The sequence below is a fragment of the Dendrobates tinctorius genome, unplaced genomic scaffold, assembly GCF_039654945.1.
Source record: "Dendrobates tinctorius isolate UK_male_01 unplaced genomic scaffold, ASM3965494v1 ptg000129l, whole genome shotgun sequence".
Taxonomy (NCBI): domain Eukaryota; kingdom Metazoa; phylum Chordata; class Amphibia; order Anura; family Dendrobatidae; genus Dendrobates; species Dendrobates tinctorius.
Window position 1 is genome coordinate 11737585 of NW_027361797.1, and position 22531 is coordinate 11760115.

The 22531-nt window shown below is 41.4% G+C and overlaps 1 protein-coding gene across 7 annotated transcripts in view; it reads left to right on the forward strand.

Annotated features, from left to right (window-relative positions):
• LOC141047636 (lipopolysaccharide-induced tumor necrosis factor-alpha factor homolog) overlaps nucleotides 1–22531 on the forward strand; it is a 156969-nt gene that overhangs the window by 130797 nt on the left and 3641 nt on the right. For 4 of the 7 annotated variants that reach the window (XM_073542825.1, XM_073542822.1, XM_073542824.1 and 1 more), the window contains exons 3-5: nucleotides 10681–10743; nucleotides 16653–16745; nucleotides 21214–21270. In XM_073542825.1, the coding sequence (XP_073398926.1) occupies nucleotides 10681–10743; nucleotides 16653–16745; nucleotides 21214–21270 (213 nt within the window). The remainder of the gene's footprint in view (nucleotides 1–10680; nucleotides 10744–16652; nucleotides 16746–21213; nucleotides 21271–22531) is intronic. The other 3 variants (XM_073542829.1, XM_073542827.1, XM_073542828.1) reach the window with 1 other exon arrangement.

Here is a 22531-nt window from a genome sequence, read left to right on the forward strand (position 1 = left end):
TGGATGCAACTCAGTATTCTTTTTCCTCCAAACACGACAAGTTGTGTTTCTACCAAACAGTTCCAGTTTGGTTTCATCAGACCATAGGACATTCTCCCAAAACTCCTCTGGATCATCCAAATGCTCTCTAGCAAACTTCAGACGGGCCCGGACATGTACAGGCTTAAGCAGTGGGACACGTCTGGCACTGCAGGATCTGAGTCCATGGTGGCGTAGTGTGTTACTTATGGTAGGCCTTGTTACATTGGTCCCAGCTCTCTGCAGTTCATTCACTAGGTCCCCCCGTGTGGTTCTGGGATTTTTGCTCACCGTTCTTGTGATCATTCTGACCCCACGGGGTGGGATTTTGCGTGGAGCACCAGATCGAGGGAGATTATCAGTGGTCTTGTATGTCTTCCATTTTCTAATTATTGCTCCCACAGTTGATTTCTTCACTCCAAGCTGGTTGGCTATTGCAGATTCAGTCTTCCCAGCCTGGTGCAGGGCTACAATTTTGTTTCTGGTGTCCTTTGACAGCTCTTTGGTCTTCACCATAGTGGAGTTTGGAGTCAGACTGTTTGAGGGTGTGCACAGGTGTCTTTTTATACTGATAACAAGTTTAAACAGGTGCCATTACTACAGGTAATGAGTGGAGGAAAGAGGAGACTCTTAAAGAAGAAGTTACAGGTCTGTGAGAGCCAGAAATCTTGATTGCTTGTTTCTGACCAAATACTTATTTTCCACCATAATATGCAAATAAAATGAAAAAAAAACAGACAATGTGATTTTCTGGATTTTTTTTTCTCAGTTTGTCTCCCATAGTTGAGGTCTACCTATGATGTAAATTACAGACGCCTCTCATCTTTTTAAGTGGTGGAACTTACACTATTGCTGACTGACTAAATACTTTTTTTCCCCACTGTATGTGTGTATGTATGTGTGTGTGTTTATAATATATATATGACTTGGAAGCAGGGCAGGCCTTGCAGTCAATGCATAAGAAAACAGAATGGGAGTACGAAATGAATAATATGAAGTGGATTTTCCTGTGCCCATCCAGTACCTGGGTTCAAAGGCTTATTGGGGTGCATGTAATTTTGGGGCTGGCGAGACCTTGCATTCAATGCACCATTTTTTCAGGAAGCCCTCCTGTACCTCTCTTGAAAGGGGTGTAGGCGGGGTGTGGTAATTTTTGGCATTCCATCCACTCGCTGCACAGGCAATAACAGCATAGGAGACCCATTGTTTAATAATGACCCTTTAAGAAGATTAATGCTGCCTGATGCCCCTGTAAAAATAGGCTCTGTGACTTTGAGTCCCTCCTTCACAAATTAAACAAGATATGTCTGCTTATGTGTCACACACCACATGGCCAGCTAGGGTTGGTAAATGTAAAATGACATTTCCCAGTGAATGCATTTGTAGTGGTTGAAAGCAATGCTAAAGTTGCAAAATGCCTCAAAAACGCTGTGTGTGAACATGGCCCAAGTGGTGGAGGAACATTTTTGTTTTGGGTTAATTATTTTGGCTTAGATATTGTAAGTCATTAACCTGGAGAGGATGTTCCCTGCAAAATCCATTTTGGTTTCGTTTTTGTAGGTTTTTTGGTGCGCCTGTAAAAAGGGCATGAAACTCTGACAACATTGTTTAGAGCTGTGGCCTAGGAGTCAGAAATGCTTCCTGGGGTAGTTGTCATGATGTTCCTGTGTCATTTGAGCAGTGTTGCCATCATTTTCAGACGTTTTTAGACCTTTCAAGGACCCCTTGGGGAAATGCAGTAAAAATTCTGGGGTCTTCCATAGACTTACATTTGGCTCGTTGTTCTGTCTGAGCACTCCAATTTGCTCGACCTGAGCAATGAGCACTCGAGCATTTTAGTGCTCGCTCATCACTAATATTAAAGCCTGTTTCTCAGGTTGTGTGAGATTAGTGTGAGTAGGAAAGAAACCCAAACGTTGTTGGTGTGACAAATCCTTAACTTCACGGTCAACAAATGAGATGAAGGTCTCGGTAGCATGAAAAGTCTGAGGTGGATTAAAAGAACTGGGGTTCCATAGCCCCAGTGAGGTAAGGGGGTCTCTGCAACAGAGACATCCCCATTAGGAGACATTCTGCTCTTGGAGATCTCCGGTAAATTCCAAAGTGAGTCTTTAGTCTCACTGCGCGGTAGAAGCGCTGAAGAACCCTCTCCACCTGGAACGTGTCCCAGTTGGGAGTAGGACAAAAAGACAATCCCTTTTGTAGTAAAGCCAATTCTGTTTTGCACATGGACACACGGTCCATGAAAACATGCTGACATGTACATAGACCCATTCATTTGAATAAGTCTACGTGTGTCAGTGTCTCCGGTACTTGAGAAAACTGTCACCACACGTACCGGAGACACTGATGTGTTAAACTGGCCTGAAACTGATGTTTGTGCCATTTGAGTGTGGCTGGGAAAAAAAAGTGTTGCATGAGGTATCAGGGATCCCAGATAAGAAGGCTAACATAGCTCCCTTAACCACCAAATCTTAAATTAAACTTCTGCTGTGGCTGTCCTTACATTTGTCTAAGATTAGTGCTCTACCAAGTGGATATTTGTGCCACCTGAGCTGGGAAAAAAAATTAGCTGTTGCATGAAGTATCTGGGTTCCAAGCAAAGAAGGCTTACACTGCTCCCTTAACCACCACGTCTTAATTGAAACTTTAATTCAAACCTGTAAATGCTGGCCCAGACCCTGATACCTCATGCATGGCCCATGGCTGACAGCTTCTGTGCCATTATAAAAGGTTCTACTGTGGGTCAATTCAAGCCAGTTTCATGGTGTCTATGGAGCGCGCACGGCGGTGTGAGAGAGAGCGCGCGTGGCACAGGGCCGTGGGGTACTCGGTACCGGACCCATCGACTTCAATGGGGGACGGTGTCATGGCGGCGGTGACCCGGTCCGTGGCCCTGGGGCATCCATTAAATAATAAAATAGGGAAAGGGGAAAAGTTGTTTGTGATGTTAGATGTGGTAAAATGAAGATAAAGTTTAAAGCTGATTAAATATGTGACGCCACCTGTGGTATTCTGGTCAGAGGTGACCAGCGCTGCGGTGTTGTTCCCCTGAGACTGTTGATGTGGCGTAGCTGAGATGAAAATGGCTCTCCACAGGTAGAGCAATAGTCCCAGAGCAAAGATATTAGACTAATAGTAAAAATGGCTGTGAACGTTGGGGTGCAGAGAAATGAGTGGAGGACACAGAGAGGTGCAGTTTCTTTACCTTTTAGTGGTAATTGGTTGCAATCCGGAGTACCACATACAGGTGATGGAATGAGTCCGGCTCGCCTGGAGGCATTCAGGGGAACCACCTTGCCAGGTGGGGATTTTGAACCTTCCTTCTGAGCTTTGTGTGTGGGTCGCCGCTGAATCTTAACCCATGTTGGGCATTATCTTCCTGTTTTTCACTTGCTCACAATAGAGCGCAGCTCCAGCTTCACTGGCACGCCCCTCTCTGCTCGCACGCACTGTGTGATGCAGTTTTGGCTGTTATTTGAAAGCTCAGTCAAATCTTTAGCACTTAATTTAATAAAGTCTATGGCACACAGTACCCAGCTTCGCCAGGCTCCTTTACCCATCTTTGCTAGGCTCGCTAAATCCTGTTTGTGGCGCCAGTTGGAGCGCGCGCGGCAGAGTGAGGGCGTGCGAGAGAGTGCGCGCGGTATGCAGGACCGTGGAGTACTCTGTACCTGGCCCATCGACTTCAATGGGGCATGGTGTCACGGCGGCGGTGACCCGATCCGTGGCCCCGGGGCGTCCATTAAATAATAAAATAGGGAAAGGGGAAAAGTTGTTTGTGATGTTGTTAGATGTGGTAAAAATGAAGATAAAGTTTATAGGTGATTAAATACGTGATGCCACCTGTGGTATTCTGGTCAGAGGTGACCAGCGCTGCGGTGTTGTTCCCCTGAGACTGTTGATGTGGTGCAGCTGAGGTGAAAATAGCTCTCCACAGGTAGAGCAATAGTCCCAGAGCATAGAGCAAAGATGTTAGATTAATAGTAAAAATGGTTGTGAACGTTGGGGTGCAGAGAAATGAGTGGAGGACACAGAGAGGTGCAGTTTCTTTACCTTTTACTGGTAATTGGTTGCAATCCGGAGTACCACATACAGGTGATGGATTGAGTCCGGCTCGCCTGGAGGCATTCAGGGAAACCACCTTGCCAGGTGGGGATTTTGGACCTTCCTTCTGCGCTTTGTGTGTGGGTCTCCACTGTTTATTACTATGCTGCGCCCCTCAATTGCGTGCTGATTTCACTAACCTGTACGGCTGTCAGCATGAGCCTATTCCATGGGTACCGTCCTTTTCACCATCAGCCCCGGGCTCCTTATCTGCTGCCGTGCCCTCAGGTGTGCAATGTCGCATAGGAATTTACAATCCCCTGTACTTTCAGATTCGGCTATCAGGACATACAGCTCCTGTCAGCCTAGGACTCTGGCGTCCTCTTTCTCTCTGTTAGTGCTTCACTCTGGGGTCTGCTATTTGCAGTTGTTTAGCTTCCCCAGAGCCTCTCCATCTCTCCTATCGTTCTTCCCCTCCTGTCAGATCAGCTCTCCCTCCTGAACTGACAGGATCTTCCAGAAAGATCTTTTTACCTTACGTTTTAGCTGTCTTGTCATTTTCCTCACAGCTCCTCTCATTTCCATGACAACTCCCTCAGCTCATTTCTAGCTGACTCACCAACCCCCTCTGCTGGCCAGAATTTATAAGGCAGCTCCCTTTTCTGACCTGCAGCAGGAATTGTGATTTAATCTATGTTACCTGGCATGGGGGTCCCTTTCTGCCTCCAAGGATGACTTCACCTCTTAGAGGGAGGCAATGTCACTGTGACAACCGGACTCTGGGGTATCACATTTACCCCTAATTTTAGCTGTTTGGGAAGATTTTTCTCACCCCTTAACCCCTTCATGACCCAGCCTATTTTGACCTTAATGAACTGGCCAATTTTTTGCATTTCTGACCAGTGCCCCTTTATGAGGTAATAACTCAGTAATGCTTCAACGGATCCTAGCAATTCTGAGATTGTTTTTCGTGACATATTGGGATCCATGCTAGTGGGAAATTTAGGTCAATAATTTTTGTGTTTATTTGTGAAAAAAAATGGAAATTTGGCAAAAATTTCACCATTTTCAAATTTTGAATTTTTATTCTGTTTATAACAGAGTTATGTGACACAAAATAGTTAATAACTAACATTTCGCACATGTCTACTTTACATCAGCACAATTTTGGAAACAAAATTTTTTTTGTTATAAGGGTTAAAAGTTGACCAGCGATTTCTCATTTTTACAACAAAATTTACAAAACCATTTTTTTAGGGACCACCTCACATTTGAAGTCACTTTGAAGGGTCTATATGGCAGAAAATACCAAAAAGTGACACCATTCTAAAAACTGCACCCCTCAAGCTACTCAAAACTACATTCAAGAAGATTATTAACCCTTCAGGTGCTTCACAGGAACTAAAGCAACGTGGAAGGAAAAAATGGACATTTTTAATTTTTCCAACAAAAATTTTCTTTTGGCATCAATTTTTTCACTTTCACATGAGCAACAGGATAAAATGGATCCTAAAAGTTGTTGGGCAATTTCTTCTCAGTACACTGATACCTCATATGTGGTCATAAACCACTGTTTGGGCACACGGCAGGGCTCAGAAAGGAAGGAGCGCCATTTGACTTTTGAATGGAAAATATGCTGGAATATTTAGCAGTTGCCATGTCGCGTTTGGAGAGCCCCTGTGTGCCTAAACATTGGAGCAACCCCACAAATGACCCCATTTTGGAAACTAGACCCCCAAAGGAACTTATCTAGGTGCATAGTGAGCACTTTGAACCCCCAGGTGCTTCACAAATTGATCCATAATAATGAAAAAGTACTTTTTTTTCACAAAAATTTTATTTTGGCCTCAATTTTTTCATTTTCACATGGGCAACAGGATGAAATTGATCCTAAAATTTGTTGGGCAATTTCTCCTGAGTACACCGATAACTCATATGTAGTCATAAACCACTGTTTGGGTGCACAGCAGGGCTCAGACGGGAAGGAGCACCATTTGACTTTTTGAATGGAAAATTAGCTCCAATTGTTAGAGGACACCATGTCACGTATGGAGAGCCCCTGTGTGCCTAAACAGGAACCCCCCACAAGTGACCCCATTTTGGAACCTAGACCCCCCAAGGAACTTATCTAGATGTGTGAGCACTTTGAACCCCCAAATGCTTCACAGAAGTTTATAACGCAGAGCAGTGAAAATAAAAAATCATTTTTTTCCTCAATTTCTTTTTTAGCCCTCAAGTTTTTTATTTTCACAAGGGTAAAAGGAGAAATTAGACCCCAAAAATTGTTGTCCCATTTGTCCTGAGTACGCTGGTACCACCATATGTGGGGGGGAACCACTGTTTGGGTACACGTCAGTGCTCGAAAGGGAAGTAGTGGTGTTTTGAATTGCGGACTTTGATGGAATGGTCTGCGGGTGTCATGTTACGTTTGCAGAGCCCCTGATATGAGTAAACAGTAGAAACCCCCCACAATTGACTTCATTTTGGAAACTAGACCCCCCCAAGAAACATATCTAGATGCGTGGTGAGCACTTTGAACCCCCAAGTGCTTCACAGAAGTGTATAACACAGAGCCATGAAAATAAAAAATCATTTTTTTTCCACAAAAATAATTCTTTGGCCCCCAATTTTTTATTTCCCCAAGGGTAACAGGAGAAATTAGACCCCCAAAGTTGTTGCGCAATTTTTCCTGAGTACGCTGATACCCCATATGTTGGGGTAAACCACTGTTTGGACACACGTCGGGGCTTGGAAGGGAGGGATCACAGTTTGACTATTTGAACGCAAAATTGGCTGGAATCAATGGTGGCGCCATATCGCATTTGGAGACCCCCTGATATGCCTAAACAGTGGAAACCCCTCAATTCTAACTCCAACCTTAACCCCAACACACCCCTAACCATAACCCTAACCACAACCCTAATCCTAACCCTAACCATAACCCTAATTCCAACCCTAACCCTAATTCCAACCCTAATTCTAACCCTAACCCTAATTCCAACCCTAACCCTAATGGAAAAATAAAAATATATTTTCTTTATTTCATTATTTGTCCCTACCTATGGGGGTGATAAAGGGGGGGTTATTTACTATTTTTTTTAATTTGATCACTGTGATAGACCCTATCACAGTGATCAAAATGTACCTGGAATGAATGAATGGGTGCACTGCGCATGCGCCAGCCATTTTGGAAAATGGCGGCACACCCATGGATGATGCAGGAGGGACATCGGGACTCAGAATTTACTGGGGGAGGGGGGATCAGAAGGTGGGGGGAGCTGAGGGCAGGGTAGGGGGAGCAGATGCTGACGGCGGCGGCAGATCGCTGCCATCAGTCAGTGGCGGGGGCAGATCACCCCCGTCAGTCGTGGGGGGGTCTGATCGCTGTCTCCAGCCATGGCCGATGATATTGCAGCATCGGCCATGGCTGGATTGTAATATTTCACCAAGTTTCATTGGTGAAATATTACAATCGCTCTGATTGGCTGTTGAAAGTGAAACAGCCAATCAGAGTGATCATAGCCACGGGGGGGGGGCAAAGCCACCCCCCCAGGGTGAATCACAAGTCTTCTGTAACTGCGGGTCGGGTGACCTTTCAGTGACCCCAGTCACCCGACCCCCAGGAGCGCGATTTATACCATGACACCTATGTAGACGTCATGGGTCGTAATGACACGAGTTTTCATGATGCCTACGTAGGAGTCATGGGTCGGGAAGGGGTTAAGGTGTTGTGTATACATTTGGTTCAGCCTCCAATTGAATCTAAAGGTGTTTGGGTACGTTAGTGAAACTGTACTGCGAACGTCTGATCGTTCGGCAAACCTGACCTTGAAAGGCTCGCTCATCTCTACTGTACTAGCGACAAGCAATCTGCAGTGCTAATTTGCCATAAGACTCTTTAGAATTCCTTTCAAGCGTTTGAGGTGAGAGCACAATGAGCGTAAATGATTAGTATTCATACCGTAGTTGACCATAATCGATAGTTATCATCTTATGATTTAAACCCACACACTTTAGTTGGTGATTAGAACCAACTTAAAACACTGCAGTTGGTAGCTTTCCATATTACCTGCTAATCCGATATCCAGCAGTACACGTATACCCTGACATAGTTTTCCACAATTTTCTCAATCTATCAAGTTGTAGATATCTAGAGTTCATCTTATGAACCTAAGGACCTTAAGTGAATGTATTGACTTTGTTACACAGATTATTTTTTTTAACCCCTTCATGACCGCCAATACGTATATTTACTGACCTGAGATATAAGGGAACATCATCCCCATACAGGTGACAATCCAGCAGCTGTCGGCTGTCCACTATATCTGACAACTTGCTGTATCACAAATGATCGGTGTTGGCACCATCCATATCTGTTTAACCCCTTAGTTGCTGCTGTCAAAAGTGACTACATCAAATAAATGGTTAATAGATTGTGGGGGCTTGCACTTTAATCTAATTGACACACCGAGATCATGATTGTGTGGTCCAGATGTTTGCCATAGCAGTTCATGGCCAAATAGCGGCCTTAGGCTGGTTTCACATTTGCGTTTTTTAGCGCTGGAAAAAAACGCATACCTGCGCATGCGTTTTTTCCCCTATATTTAACATGGGTGCGCATACCTGCGCGCTTGTAAGCGCATGTATGCGATTTTCATGCGCTGCGTTTTTTTGGGGTGTGCGTTGGTATTTTCCAGACGCAGCATGTTGCATTTTTTGACCCTGCAAAAAAGCGCATGCGCACATATGCGCACGTTTTGCGCTAAAAATGGCCATTATAGCCTATGGATGCGCATATGTGCGCACTGGCATGCTCATGTATGCGTTTTTTTGCATATGCGTTTTTTTTTTTTAACCATGGAATTTAGGGGTTTGGGTTAGAGTTAGGGTTAGTTAAGGGGGTTTAGGGTTAGGGTCAGGGTCAGGGTTAGGGTTGGGGTTTGGGTCAGGGTTAGTGTTAAGTATGGTTTGGTTAAGGGTTAGGGTCAGGGTTAGGGTCAGGATTAGGGTTAAGTATGGTTTTGTTAAGGGTTAGGGTCAGGGTTAGGGTTAGGGTTAGGGTCAGGGTTAGGGTTGGGGTCAGGGTTATGGTTAGGGTCAGGGTTAGGGTTAAGTATGGTTTTGTTAAGGGTTAGGGTCAGGGTTAGGGTCAGGATTAGGGTTAAGTATGGTTTTGTTAAGGGTTAGGGTCAGGGTTAGGGTTAGGGTTAGGGTCAGGGTTAGGGTTAGGGTCAGGGTTAGGGTTAGGGTCAGGGTTAGGGTTAAGTATGGTTTTGTTAAGGATTAGGGTCAGGGTTAGGGTCAGGATTAGGGTTAAGTATGGTTTTGTTAAGGGTTAGGGTTAGGGTTAGGGTTCGGGTTAGGGTCAGGGTTAGGGTTAAGTATGGTTTTGTTAAGGGTTAGGGTCAGGGTTAGGGTTAGGGTCAGGGTTAGGGTTAGGGTTAGGGTCAGGGTTAGGGTTAGGGTTAGGGTCAGGGTTAGGGTTAAGTATGGTTTTGTTAAGGGTTAGGGTCAGGGTTAGGGTTAGGGTTAGGGTTAGGGTTAGGGTCAGGGTTAGGGTTAGGGTTAGGGTTAGTTAGGGTTTAGGGTTTGGGTTAGGGTTAAGTATGATTTGGTTAAGGGTTAGGGTCAGGGTTAGGGTTAGGGTTAGGGTCAGGGTTAGGGTTAGTAAAGTCATGGTTTGGGTAGTGTGAGGGGCCACCTAAAAATGTTGGAAAAAAACGCAAACGCGGTAAAAACGCATACAAACGCATAAAAACGCTGCGTTTTTTTCATGCATGCTCATAAAAATGCTTGAAAAAAACGCAGCAGTTGTATGCTTATGTATGCGTTTTTTCAATGCGTTTTTTTGCGGGAAAAACGCGCTGCAAAAAAAAGCAAGTGTGAAACTAGCCTTAGAGTCTACCGACTCTAGCGGTCAGTTCAGAAGTTAGTGACATCTAGGTGGTAAACAAACACTTTTTCATTCCGGCTATACCACTTTGCATTAATTCCTGAAAATCACCTGAAGGGTTAATAAACTACCTGACACCAGTTTTCAATATGTCAGGGGGTGCAGTTTTTAAAATAGTATCATGTTTGGGATTTTCCAATATATAGCACTCCTAAAGTCACTTCAAACTTGGATAGGTCCCTCAAAAAAATAAATTTTGTAAATTTCCTTGAGAAAATGAAAAAATATTGCTACATTTTTAAACCTCCTAAAAGGCTAACAAAATAAATTAGCGTTTTAAAAATGGTGCTGATGTAAAGCAGGCATGTGGGAAATGTTATTTATTAATGTTTTTCTGTGGTATGACTATCTGGATTAAAGGGATAATCATTCAGAGTTTGAAAATTGCAATTTTTTTTACATTTTTGTCAAGTTTCTGATATTTTTTTATAAACAAACACAAAATATATCAATCTAAATTTACCACTATCATAAATTATAATGTGCCACGAAAAAACAATCTCAAAATCACTGGGATTTGTTGAAGAATTCCAGAGCTATGACCACATAAAGTGACATTGGTCAGAATTTAAAAAATTGGCCCGGTCACGAAGGGGTTGTATTTTAAATGTTGACGCTGAACTAACTTTACCTTTTCGATTACTGGAATTTTATGTCAACAGTTCCGCCATTCCCGTCTACTCCACAATATTGCTTACAGCCAGTGCCCAATGTGACGTTACAAGGTAAGAGTATTTTGTCAATGTTAAGGGCTTTATGTCATCTTATGAATCAAACTCTATGATCCTCAGTCTTTCTACAACAGGTTGCTGGTATAGGAATTAACTTTGTGCTCCCAATGCAGCATCAGCAACGCATTTGGGCTGAAGCTGGCGGGAATTGGGAGCTAGGTTCAGTCCGACAATCCTGGCAGACCAAAGTGCAAACACTCTCCAAATAAACCCGTCTTAATGTAAAGATGTTCTACATCATATACTGCTTAAAACCCAGCAAATAATTGTAGAGATTTTAAACAATCTGTCACGAACACGACCCGCTTGCTGTGACTGTAAATGGGAATGTGCTTCGAACACTTGTCAGCTTATTGTGATAGGCGAGCGGACTATATGCTAAGTGCACATAACAGCGGGTTCATTTGTCCATACCACACTTGTCATTTGGTTAGGTCTGCAAGACGCTTGCCTTGGGAGATACGCCCAGCCACTACACTTCTTGCACCCTAGCATACACCAGATAGCACAATTAGCGCATACTTTCCCTCTTTGAGGTTGTGGAAACAATTATAGCAGTGAGGAGCCAACTTTTTAACATTGTTAGCTTTAATATACTGTGAAAGCACTGCACCCCCTTTTTTCTGTAAAGTTACAAAAAGGCATACATAAAAGGAAAAACAGTACAAATCAAAAAGGGTTAAATAACCCTTATGATTAGTATGCAGAATTTTGGACAGATCTACGAACCTAGTTGTTCTCCTATAGTCTGACGGTTTTTGCTTTTTTCTTGGATAAAATATTTAGTCTCATCCACCCGCCTCCTGGTCATGTGAGAGAAGAATGGCCAATTGAATGCAATGAAAGATGGACCAGAACATTAAATCTAATTATTCAGATTTTCCCCCAGGAACCTCCGTAGTGGAATCGTATAATCACCATTTTTCAGAGCATCTTTTTCACCATCCTAGACACCCCAAACATAACTTAAAATTTAATTTGGTTGATGTACATTTCTATAGATTCCCAAGGCTGAAAATCCTGGCTCCTGAACCCTCAAAAGCTATTATGTCCTCCTCGATCATAAATCTATCTATAAATGGAGTTGACAGCAGATTGATATATGACTTGGAAATATTGCATTTCCATATGATGTCCCTCATATGAAGCCTTCCAGTGTTCCTCAGTGGCAATTATCTTCCCTGCATATATTAGCATTTTTTATTCTAAAGAAATCATACAGGGAACATTTGGTCTCCCTGTTGCCTCCTCAAAAACTTTGATGATCTGTTCAGAGAGGAGATGTTGCCACCTGTCCAGTGATATCCGATTTTTATCAAAATTATTTAAACCACCTATAATGCCTTCTATAAGAGTAGCCATTCAAGTCAAAGCCTCATCATATTATGCACATACAGTAGGCGCTCATACAAAAACTCAATGTGAGGATGATAAAATGTTATAAAATACAAGTCCTTGTTAAATTGCACATCTGTTTTCGCCAATGGAAAAATTAACGAACTAAAAATGGTCGCCAGAAGTCTTAAGACGAGGTGGGACAGTCTGGTTTTCCTGTTGGATTGCTGCACTGTATCCATACACAATGGGGTAGCAGAATATTGTAGTAATACACGTACAGCAGGTATATACAATAGATGTGCACATATATAGTAAAGTAGAGCTGAACCAGCAAGTGTACCAAAAGTAGGAGGAATAGTTATGCAGAGAGTTGTTCAGGGATACAAGTGGCCCAAACACAACACCCAACCCCTTACCAGAGGCTATAAAGCCTCCTCCAAAAATTCTGAAAATGCAGTGACACAGAAATTCCCGGAAACATCACTTCTCTATACTTGGGAACTAGTAAAAATACTAAGCCATAACATGCACTGGCTTAGTGCCACACAGATGAGCATCCCGGGTACAAGGCCTACACCTATGCAAATTGGAAGATTTGTCAACTTTGATAGTGAGATCATAGAGAGTTCACCACCTCTTTGGGTAGCCTCTGAAGAGGTTTACCTGAAAACCTCCTAAGTATCAGGCTTCTCTTTTGTGCCCATCAAAGCAGCCTGCTCTCAAGGATTTTGTTTATTAGATTGTGTTGTTCAGAAGTTCTGTGATCCAAAACCTCATTTACGCGCTCTATTCCTTTAGGAACAGCCTGATTTTGATGGGCATTTGTGGGCCTGGTACCTGTAAGGCTTTCATGTGACCCATGTGCAGAGGCTGCCTGAGCGCTGGTGCACCTTTTATGACTTTGATATCAAAATGTACTATCATAAGTTCAAGGGATCTGGGTCTAGGCAAGTGCATATTGTGGTTGGCATATTTTTTTTTTTTATTATCCCATAAGCGTGGCGGAGTGGTGTATTGGTATAGTTAGTGTTGAATCTGTATATGTTTTATTTGTGACTCTGACTAATCTAAAAATTCCTCCTTTTAGTACACTTGGTGATTAATCTAACTCTGACCATTTATTTGAAAATCTATATACCTGCTGCGTGTGTATTACTGTATCTTGCTTCCTCCTTGTGTGTACTGTGTTTTTCACTAAAACTGACTTTGGTTTTAATGTCTTGAATTTTATTTAATTTTCCTATTAACCTCACGATTTGTTTAGTTATATATTTGGGTTAGTATATAATTTGTCAGTATTGGAACACTGTTATATATATAGTATTATATGAACATCCATATTGATGCCTCCAACTTACTGTATCTCATCCTCCATGGCCATATTCGAATGCCAAAATACGGAGCACATGCATTACTATAAAAATAAATTGCATGATATATTTTTAAGGTTTGATTGACTTCTATGTGCACACATGACTGCCTGTCATCTGTTTGGTTTCTATCGTATTAAGATGTAGATATTTTTTCATGAATATAGTAAAAAGGTCACTGCTGGTATGATACTCAAGGGGAGATGTCACTTAGGATGTTGGCCTCAGTGATGTGAACCTGGAAAAATACTCTAGCACAGGGTTCCCCAACTCCAGTCCTCAAGGCCCACCAACAGATAATGTTTTCAGGATTTCCTTAGTATTGCTCAGGTGACAATTGCATCACCTGTAAAATACAAAGGAAATCCTGAAAACCTGATCTGTTGGTGGGCCTTGAGGACTGGAGTTGGGGAACCAGGCTCTAGCATGCTAAATGCTGTGAAGTTAATTGGCCATGTTAAGGGCTGGGTTTTTGTGAACAGGTAGGAAGCTGTTCACCATATCTCCACCCCAGGGCGTGGTCCAGAAGGTAAATATGGAGCCATTCAGTGTTCAGTGTGTTTGGAGATGAGATCTCCAAAACTGTGCTAGTGTTGGAGAACTGAACCTGTGTTTTTCCCCTCAGAGGGCGTATCCCCACAGCCACACAGGCTGTACTGTATGTTTTATTTTTCCTGTTATACTAGAAGCGCCATGTTTGTGCTTTGCACTTGTTTATTCAGTACGTTTTTAATAAGTTAAAACTTAAATGGAAATTTTTCCTGTCAATATTACTTGGAGCAGCTGAGTGAGCTGATCTACCACAGTAGCTAGGGAGGTGAGACAAAATTGGACCTTTTGGCTACAAACTCCCTGAGGTCTTATTTTGGGTAACAATTCCTCTGCACATATGGCAACTAATAATCAAGTCCTATATTGCTGAACATAATGCAAGTTGCGTGACAATCTTATTTCTTATAAGGCGGGGTTTCAACTTTTTGTCACAGAAACCAACTTTCACTCTTGGTTGGTGTAGAGTAGAAGCTACTCCAATGAACAAATTGCTGGGATTCAGTATAAATGAATAAGAAATGCAGCTTGTGATTTCCAACCATCTCCAGGGTTTTGCTGGAGTGTTCATTTAATATATATTCTGTACATAAATTTAGGCGGCGGATACATGACAACGGTAAATGGCATAATAAATCAGATACGACTTGTCTACTCAGCTTAGTCACATCCCTTATCAATTTTTGGCTTCAACGTTCTTGTGGAAACTAACACATTCTAAGGCTAAGTTCACACGAGCATATGAAAAAATAAATCTTGCAAGTCATCCAGAAAATGTAGACCTTTTTTTTTCTCATATGTATGCAATCCATTTTTATACAGCAGCAGTTGTTGGGAACTTTTTTTTCTTGTAAGTTTTTTTCATCTTATTTTAATTGTATCTTTTAATTGATTTAAACAGGTGGTACAATCTCACAAGGCACTAATCACGCCAAAAAACAATCAATGTAAAAGTAATAATCATAGTATAGTATTATCCATTCCAAGGATCCTGCGCGCATTTTAAAACGTTAACATAGATTGTATATTGAAGGCAGAATATTAATTCTCTAAAGTCTCCTCATAGTCAAAGTGATCTAACGGCAACACAGAAGAAAGCTCAAGAAAAGAGAGCGAGAAGAAAAGTTACCAAAAAGAGAAGGTGGGAGGGGGAAGAGGGAGTGTTTATGTAGATCAGGTATCTGCTCCAATTAGAGCCGGATATTCAGCAGAGAATCTAAATTTCAGCGAGTAAAACCAGGTTCTGTAGAAGCGTTCATAAGAATTATTGATCGTAGAGGGGAGTTACACCATAAGCATCACTAAATTCATCTTACAAACCAGAGGGATACGGTTTAGATGGTATCTCTTTTTTTTTTTTTCATAGTAGAGGAATACACGCTTCTAGCAGTCTCTATTAAGCGTCTCTGGATTGAGCAGAGAGACCAAGGAGGTGGTGTTACCTTTATAGCCAAAAATGTCAGGCTCCAAAGAGGGATACTCTAAAAACAACCATTTGTTAGCCAGCAGCGAAAGACCTCATCCTCCAAGCCTGGTGGAAAAAACGGATTGCCTAAAATGGAATACATTGAGGAGGATTGTGGAAAAACTTGAATGGACCATGGGCTGAGTGCAGCAGGCAAGAGTAGACCCAATCATGGTATGTGTTAAGTTCCTTAACCAAAGCCAGTTCCTTCCAAGGGGTAGCAATTTAAAGGGATATTTGTAAAGCCTTGTTTGATCTTGATCCAAGCTTTTCCTGCACCAGTCCAGAATCCAATAGACATGAGATGCTATATAATAAAACCTGAAGTTGGGCAAGGCTTTACTCCCAGAGGACTTGGAGTGGTACAATATAGATCTACTGGTGCAAGGGGGTGAGAGGCTAACAGACCATATAAAATTGGTTTGGATAAAAGCAAGATTTCTGAAGGATGAGGGAACCCCAATCAGAAGGGCTTGAGTAACCTATGAAATCCAAGGGAGGATGTTCATTTTAAAGCTTCTACCAAATGACAAAGACAGTCCTCCTGTACCGATCTGAGAAGTTTAGAGAGATAGATTTTCCACCCAGATACAGCTTTGATCATTGGTCTAAGTGCTGCCTTTTTTTTTTTACACCGCATCCAAATTAAAAGTATCAACTGTTAGAGAAGTTCACACGATCATAAAGTGGAATGGTTTATGGAACATGTTAGATTTAAACACGTCTGATCCTTTGTTATTGTGGTACATTTTTCGAAAAAGTCTTCATATCTGTATTGCAGTTTGCTTAATGAATTAAACTTGAACCATTGACCGAGCTGAGCGCACATATTTAAGACTGCATCAGAAGTAAACGCGTGGTGTACATAATCTTAAGTATGGCTGGGTTTGATAACTGTACGTAATTAAATCCTTCCATTAGATGTCAGAGAACTTGACTTGCCAGTTAATTGGGGGGATACTAAAACAGTGAATTGCTGGCTCCCGCCTTGGTCCACAGAAGCTGAGTGCCCCACATCCCAAACCCACTTTCTCCGCAATATATTTCTAGATATTAGTAATCGTACACCTTTTTTTTTTGGTTATTCTATCTTTAGATTTTTTTTAAGTGCCTCACTACATCTGGATTATTGTATACATTTAAAACCTATCTCAACCTCCATATTTTTACTTTTTGCTTAGCAATTTCTACAATTGCCACTCCAGGTCAACAAACCGTAATTTATAAACAACCGGTTCCAGTTTGCGTTGTGGAGACTGGAACATGTCAATATGGTAAGTGCTGTTTGTCTTTATCATGTAGTATTCCTTTATTTGATTAATCTCAAAGTTTACATAATGTAGTAATAGTGATCTGTTTAATGGCAGTTGAATGTTTGATAGTGGAGCAAAATGCACATCTGTCACAAAATAAAATATATATTATACATTTTATCACTTTTTGCAACAATATATGCAGACTGCTCTGATTATTAAATTTGTCTTCCTTTATTTCCATGCTCCCTACCTCTCTCCTCCTTTTTTTTTCTTTTTGGTGCATAATTAAAGTATTTTTAAACCTATATTAGTGTGGAAATGCTGGAATTATGCACTTAAACATGCAATTGCCATTTTGACAAATATATTAATACTAGATGGTGGCAAGATTCTAATGCATCAGGTATTCTAGAATATATATGCAGTTTATTTTTGAAGATTTAACAATAATGCAATAATGCACCCCCCAATCCTGATATGTATGGTTCTCTCACCCCCATTCCTGATATTCCTGTTGTCTTAGAATAAGGACTGTTTTTTTGTCCGAAACGCGTCCAACTACATGTCCTGATGCGTCTCTTATCATGATGGAGAATCTTATGATTTTTTTAATTTTGGAATAAAGGAATAAAAAAATTTTTTTAAATTTAATTACTGATCTGGATGCTGGAATTTTTTCCATATCTCGCTTTGCTGCAGAGGGATCCTGTTTCCACATTCCGTGCACCGATTGTACTTATAGCTGTCTTCTTTGGGGTGAGCTGAAAAAATTCTTTTTTTTACCTTATTTTTTGGTTTCCCTATTTTTCGTGCTCCCCTTATTTTGATTGTGACATATCCTTTTTTATTCATAAAAATGAATTTGGAGATGGCTACCAATATTTCTGATGACATTATCAGTGATGATTTTTTCAATGTGAACAGTCGACAACGACTAGACAAGGCTGCTAACATTTTTTCTACTATACATGCCTATACACCTGAGGATGAAAAGGATTTGAAACCACTTATGTGGGATCTTGAAAAACTTATGTCATCACGACTCAGGGTGTGGTGGGACCACAAAACCTTACAGGCTTATATGAACAGCAATATGATTCCAAGAGGTTTGCGCATCAAGAAGCGCCCTACTACGGAATATGACCCTGAATTTGTAAAAGAATGGGACAATATTCTGAGTGACTGTTCCATTAAGCTGATGAATTTGATTGTGAAGAGAGAGGAAGCCAAGATGTTAACTTTGGAGGAATCTATTAAAATGATTGAAAGTGATTTGGTAAAATATAAAGATTCTTCTTCTTTTATAATGACTAGAGACAAAATTAATGACAATCTGAGCAAAATGGAGGACTCTATTACAGTGATAAAAGAAAAGAAATTCAAAAGAGATAAAACTGATTACCAAAATAATCATATTTATGACTGGCATGATTATAGAAGAAAACGTAATAACATTTACCCTTCTATTCTCAAACGCAGAGATAATAGGGTAAGCTTTTCCTCAACGGATATGGATAATACGGATGTTAATACTGACACTTCTGATACTGAGAATTTACCATCTAACAGTTCCATGTGTGCACGGGATGTGGGGCAGCGGATTTTACAAAGCAGTAGTTTTCCAAAAAACGGTTCAGGAAAAAGAAAAAACGTCAAAGGAGATCAGGGAGGAAACACTCCCATCATAAGAGAATTCAGGAGATCAGCGCGGAACAAGCATGCTTAGATACAACTGACGATTTTACAGTCCTGAACCTTTCTGCATCGATTTTATCGAATGATCAAATTAATATCCTTGAAAGGGGTCTTAATTTTGTGCCTACAGCGAAAATGGACTTATTCAACACTATGCTTGATGTTAATCATTTTATGAGAAGATTGACTCTTAGGAGACATTTTTTTGCAGAGGATGTGGAATATGAAAAAACTTCCAATATTAATGATGAACATGTTGATAAAGTTCCTGAGGAATTTGTGCCTACTTCTTTCCAGGAGCAAGTTACCCTAAAGAATTTTATGGGACTTGTCTGAATCTGGTTCTAAGTTAATGTATTTAACTGATGTTAATTTTTCCTCTAGAGTCCCTAATCCTAGATATTATCCTGAGCAGTCAAAATTGCAAGTTATGGATGATTTTCAATTTCTTGTTGTAGATGAACTTATGAAAATTTATAATGCTAATCAGAATGGTCGTTCTAACATTTCTCGTACTGAGAAACAGGCACTTGATTGTTATCTGCTAATGTCAATATCGTGGTAAGAAATTCTGACAAGGGGGGATCTGTGACCATATTAGATACTGGGCTGTATGAAAGAGAGGTAAGGGCTATGCTTTTTAATAGTGAAGTATACAAGGGAATTAATTATAACCCCACAGATAACTTCAGAATTGAATTACAGGAATTGTTACATAGGGGTTTTAGTTTGGGAATTATTAATCAAAAACAATGTGAATTTTTCTGTCCTTTATATCCCAGAGTTCCTTTGTTACATGCACTTCCAAAAGTTCATAAGGAGGTTTTTCCACCTTTATTCCGTCCTATCATATCGGGCATCGGATCTCTTAATGAAAACTTGTCGGAATGGTTGGACGCAAGATTAAAACCTCTAGCCACTATTTCACCTAGCTATGTGCAGGATTCCAAACATGTTCTTAGTATTTTTTCTCAGGTGGAATGGCGAAGTTCCTTTTGTTGGCTCACTTGTGATGTACAAAATTTGTACACTTCCATCCCACACGATTTGGCTATTTTGGCTCTTACTACTTATTTACAGAAATACAGTAATTTTTCAGAAGATTTACAGATGTATTTGATTGAAGTGACCTATTTTTTGTTAAAAAACAATTTTTTTTCTTTTTTGGATGATCTCTATTTACAGGTGCAAGGCTGTTCCATGGGTTCCAAGTTTTCACCGTCTCTTGCTAATATTTTTATGGCCTGGTGGGAGGAGGAGTACATTTTTTCTGAAAAAAAATCCTTTTTCTTCTGATCTTTTTCTTTTTCTGAGATTCATTGATGATGTTATAATTGTGTGGGATGGTGATGTATTTAATATTGAGAATTTTATGTTCTATATTAATAATAATCCATGCAATATACATTTTACACATCAATTTGATGCCAAGATAATTTCGTTTTTGGACATTCTTTTGTCAGCAAATTTGGAGGAAAGAAAGATTGATTGTGATATTTTTAGAAAACCTACGGCAGGCAATTCACTGCTACACGCATCTAGCTGCCATCCACGGCATGTTATAGCCAATATACCTACAGGGGAGTTTGTAAGAGCAAAAAGAACATGTACCACGCCTAATTTATACGATAAACAATGTGAGATCATTGTTAAACGTTTTATAAAGAGGGGTTATACTAAGGTAGACATTCAGAAAGCTAAACATAAAACGGATGAAAAAAGTAGAGAGGATTATTTGCAGAAAGAAAGTAGAAAAACACTAAATTCTGTGGAGGGTCGGTCACCTATTGTTTTTTCAACTAATTTTAGTACTGACTACTACAGGATTGTTCATATTATTAAAAAATTCCTCCCTATTTTGTATGTTGATGATACATTGAAGAATATACTGAAGGATGGGATCAAATTTGTTTCAAGGAGGAATAAAACTATTGCTAATAAGGTATCTCCAAGTGATCATACTAGTGTCAATAGACATGCTAACAAATATTTTTCAGACAGTTCAGCAAGTATAACTAATTGGTTACCCACTTGTGGATCTTTTAAGTGTGCTCAGAAAAACTGTGGGCTATGTAGGTTTATGTGGAACACAGAAAAAATAGTATCTTCTGTTAATGGAAAGGAATTTAAAATAAAATCTTTTTTGAACTGTGGTTCCACTGGTGTGATCTATGTCATAACATGCGTGGATTGTAATATTCAGTATGTGGGAAATACTTCACGCACCTTGAGACGTCGTATTTCCGAGCACGTATATGACGTAGGTCACACTACTACACGCAGTTTGTCTGCTGCTTCTCGACATTTTTTGCATATACATAAAGGAGATCTTAGCAACTTTAGGGTTAATTCCATAGAGAAGGTGCAGACAAGGAGGGTAGGTGGAAATTTAAATGATTTATTATTACGCCGAGAGGCAAAATGGATGTTATTGTTACAAAGCAGGGTTCCAACGGGTATGAACATTAGGAGTGAGATTTTGAGTGTTTTGTAAGTGTGATTGTGACTTACTACCTCCCATTAATCAGCTGCCTATGTTTAGTCTTGATTGTCCCTTGACTTCCTATGTTTCCTTTTAAAAGCATGTGTTCAGATGTATTATGTGTTGTCTTAGAATAAGGACTGGTTTTTTGTCCGAAACGCGTCCAACTACACGTCCTGATGCGTCTCTTATCATGATGGAGAATCTTATGATTTTTTTTAATTTTGGAATAAAGGAATAAAAAATTTTTTTTAAATTTAATTACTGATCTGGATGCTGGAATTTTTTCCATATCACGCTTTGCTGCAGAGGGATCCTGTTTCCACATTCCGTGCACCGATTGGACTTATAGCTGTCTTCTTTGGGGTGAGCTGAAAAAATTCTTTTTTTTACCCCATTCCTGATATGTATGGTTCTCTCACCCCCAATCCTGATATGCATGCTACCCCTCTCTGGTATGCATGGTCCCCTGACCCCCCCAATCCTGGAATGCATGGTCCTCTCACCCCCCAATCCTGGTATGCATGGTCCTCTCACCTCTCTTTCCTGTTATGCATGGTCCCCTCACCCCCCAATCCTGGTATGCATGGTCCTCTCACCCCCCCAATCCTGGTATGCATGGTCCCCTCACCCCCCTATCCTGGTATACATGGTCCCCTTGTAGTGTCGGTGGTGGGGTGCCGAGCTGGGGGGGTGGTCCTACTTTTATACCGCGCAGAGATGATAACAGAGACACGAAGAGGCAGATTCTGGGTGCAACAGGTCCAAGTTTATTGCTCACCGTCCGACTGACGGTCCTCGCGGTACACCGCGATATCTCTCTCTCTGCCCTCCGTGTCCAGGGCCACTTCAACACCGTATGTCACACTAGGGACGTATTTATACGCAACGTCCCGTCTCACACTGTGACAATCCTGACAGCTCGGTTACTGTGGCCGCCTTAGGCCCGTACACCAACAGCACTTTACTGTTCAGTTTCGTCGTTATACATACGGTGTCTTCCACCCAGAGCCTTGTCTCTGCTGCGGTCCTTCCCTGTCAGGACCACCCCCTGACGTTTCCTCTCCTCAGTCCCCTTGGTCGGATTCTCCTCAGGGCACACAGACTGGCGTAGTCCTCCTGTCACCTGGGCTCCCCCTGGGGACTGGAACCTTCTGGAACCCTCCCTCAGTATTTATAACTCCCCCGGTTCCTTGAAACTGTCACTAACTGTCACCACGCCCCCCATGACCAACGGTTTCTAAAGCCCTAAGCTGCTGTAAAGTCCTTTGCTCACACTCCACCCTGCCATCTAATGGTCATCCCAAGGTACTGCACGTCCACTACACTTTCCTAGTTGTTTCCCCACTGTAATCACTGACTCCTACCTACACTGTGCAAACCTATCTTTCTTCACTCTGACTAGTCCGTCCGTCCGTCAGGTCACCTTCCCTACACCCTCACCCCCCTATCCTGGAATGCATGGTCCCCTCACCCCCCACCAATCCTGGTATGCATGGTCCCCTCACCCCCCACCAATCCTGGTATGCATGGTCCTCTCACCCCCCTTTCTTGGTATGCATGATCCCCCTCACCCCCCTATCCTGGTATGCATGATCCCCCTCACCCCCCAATCCTGGTATGCAAG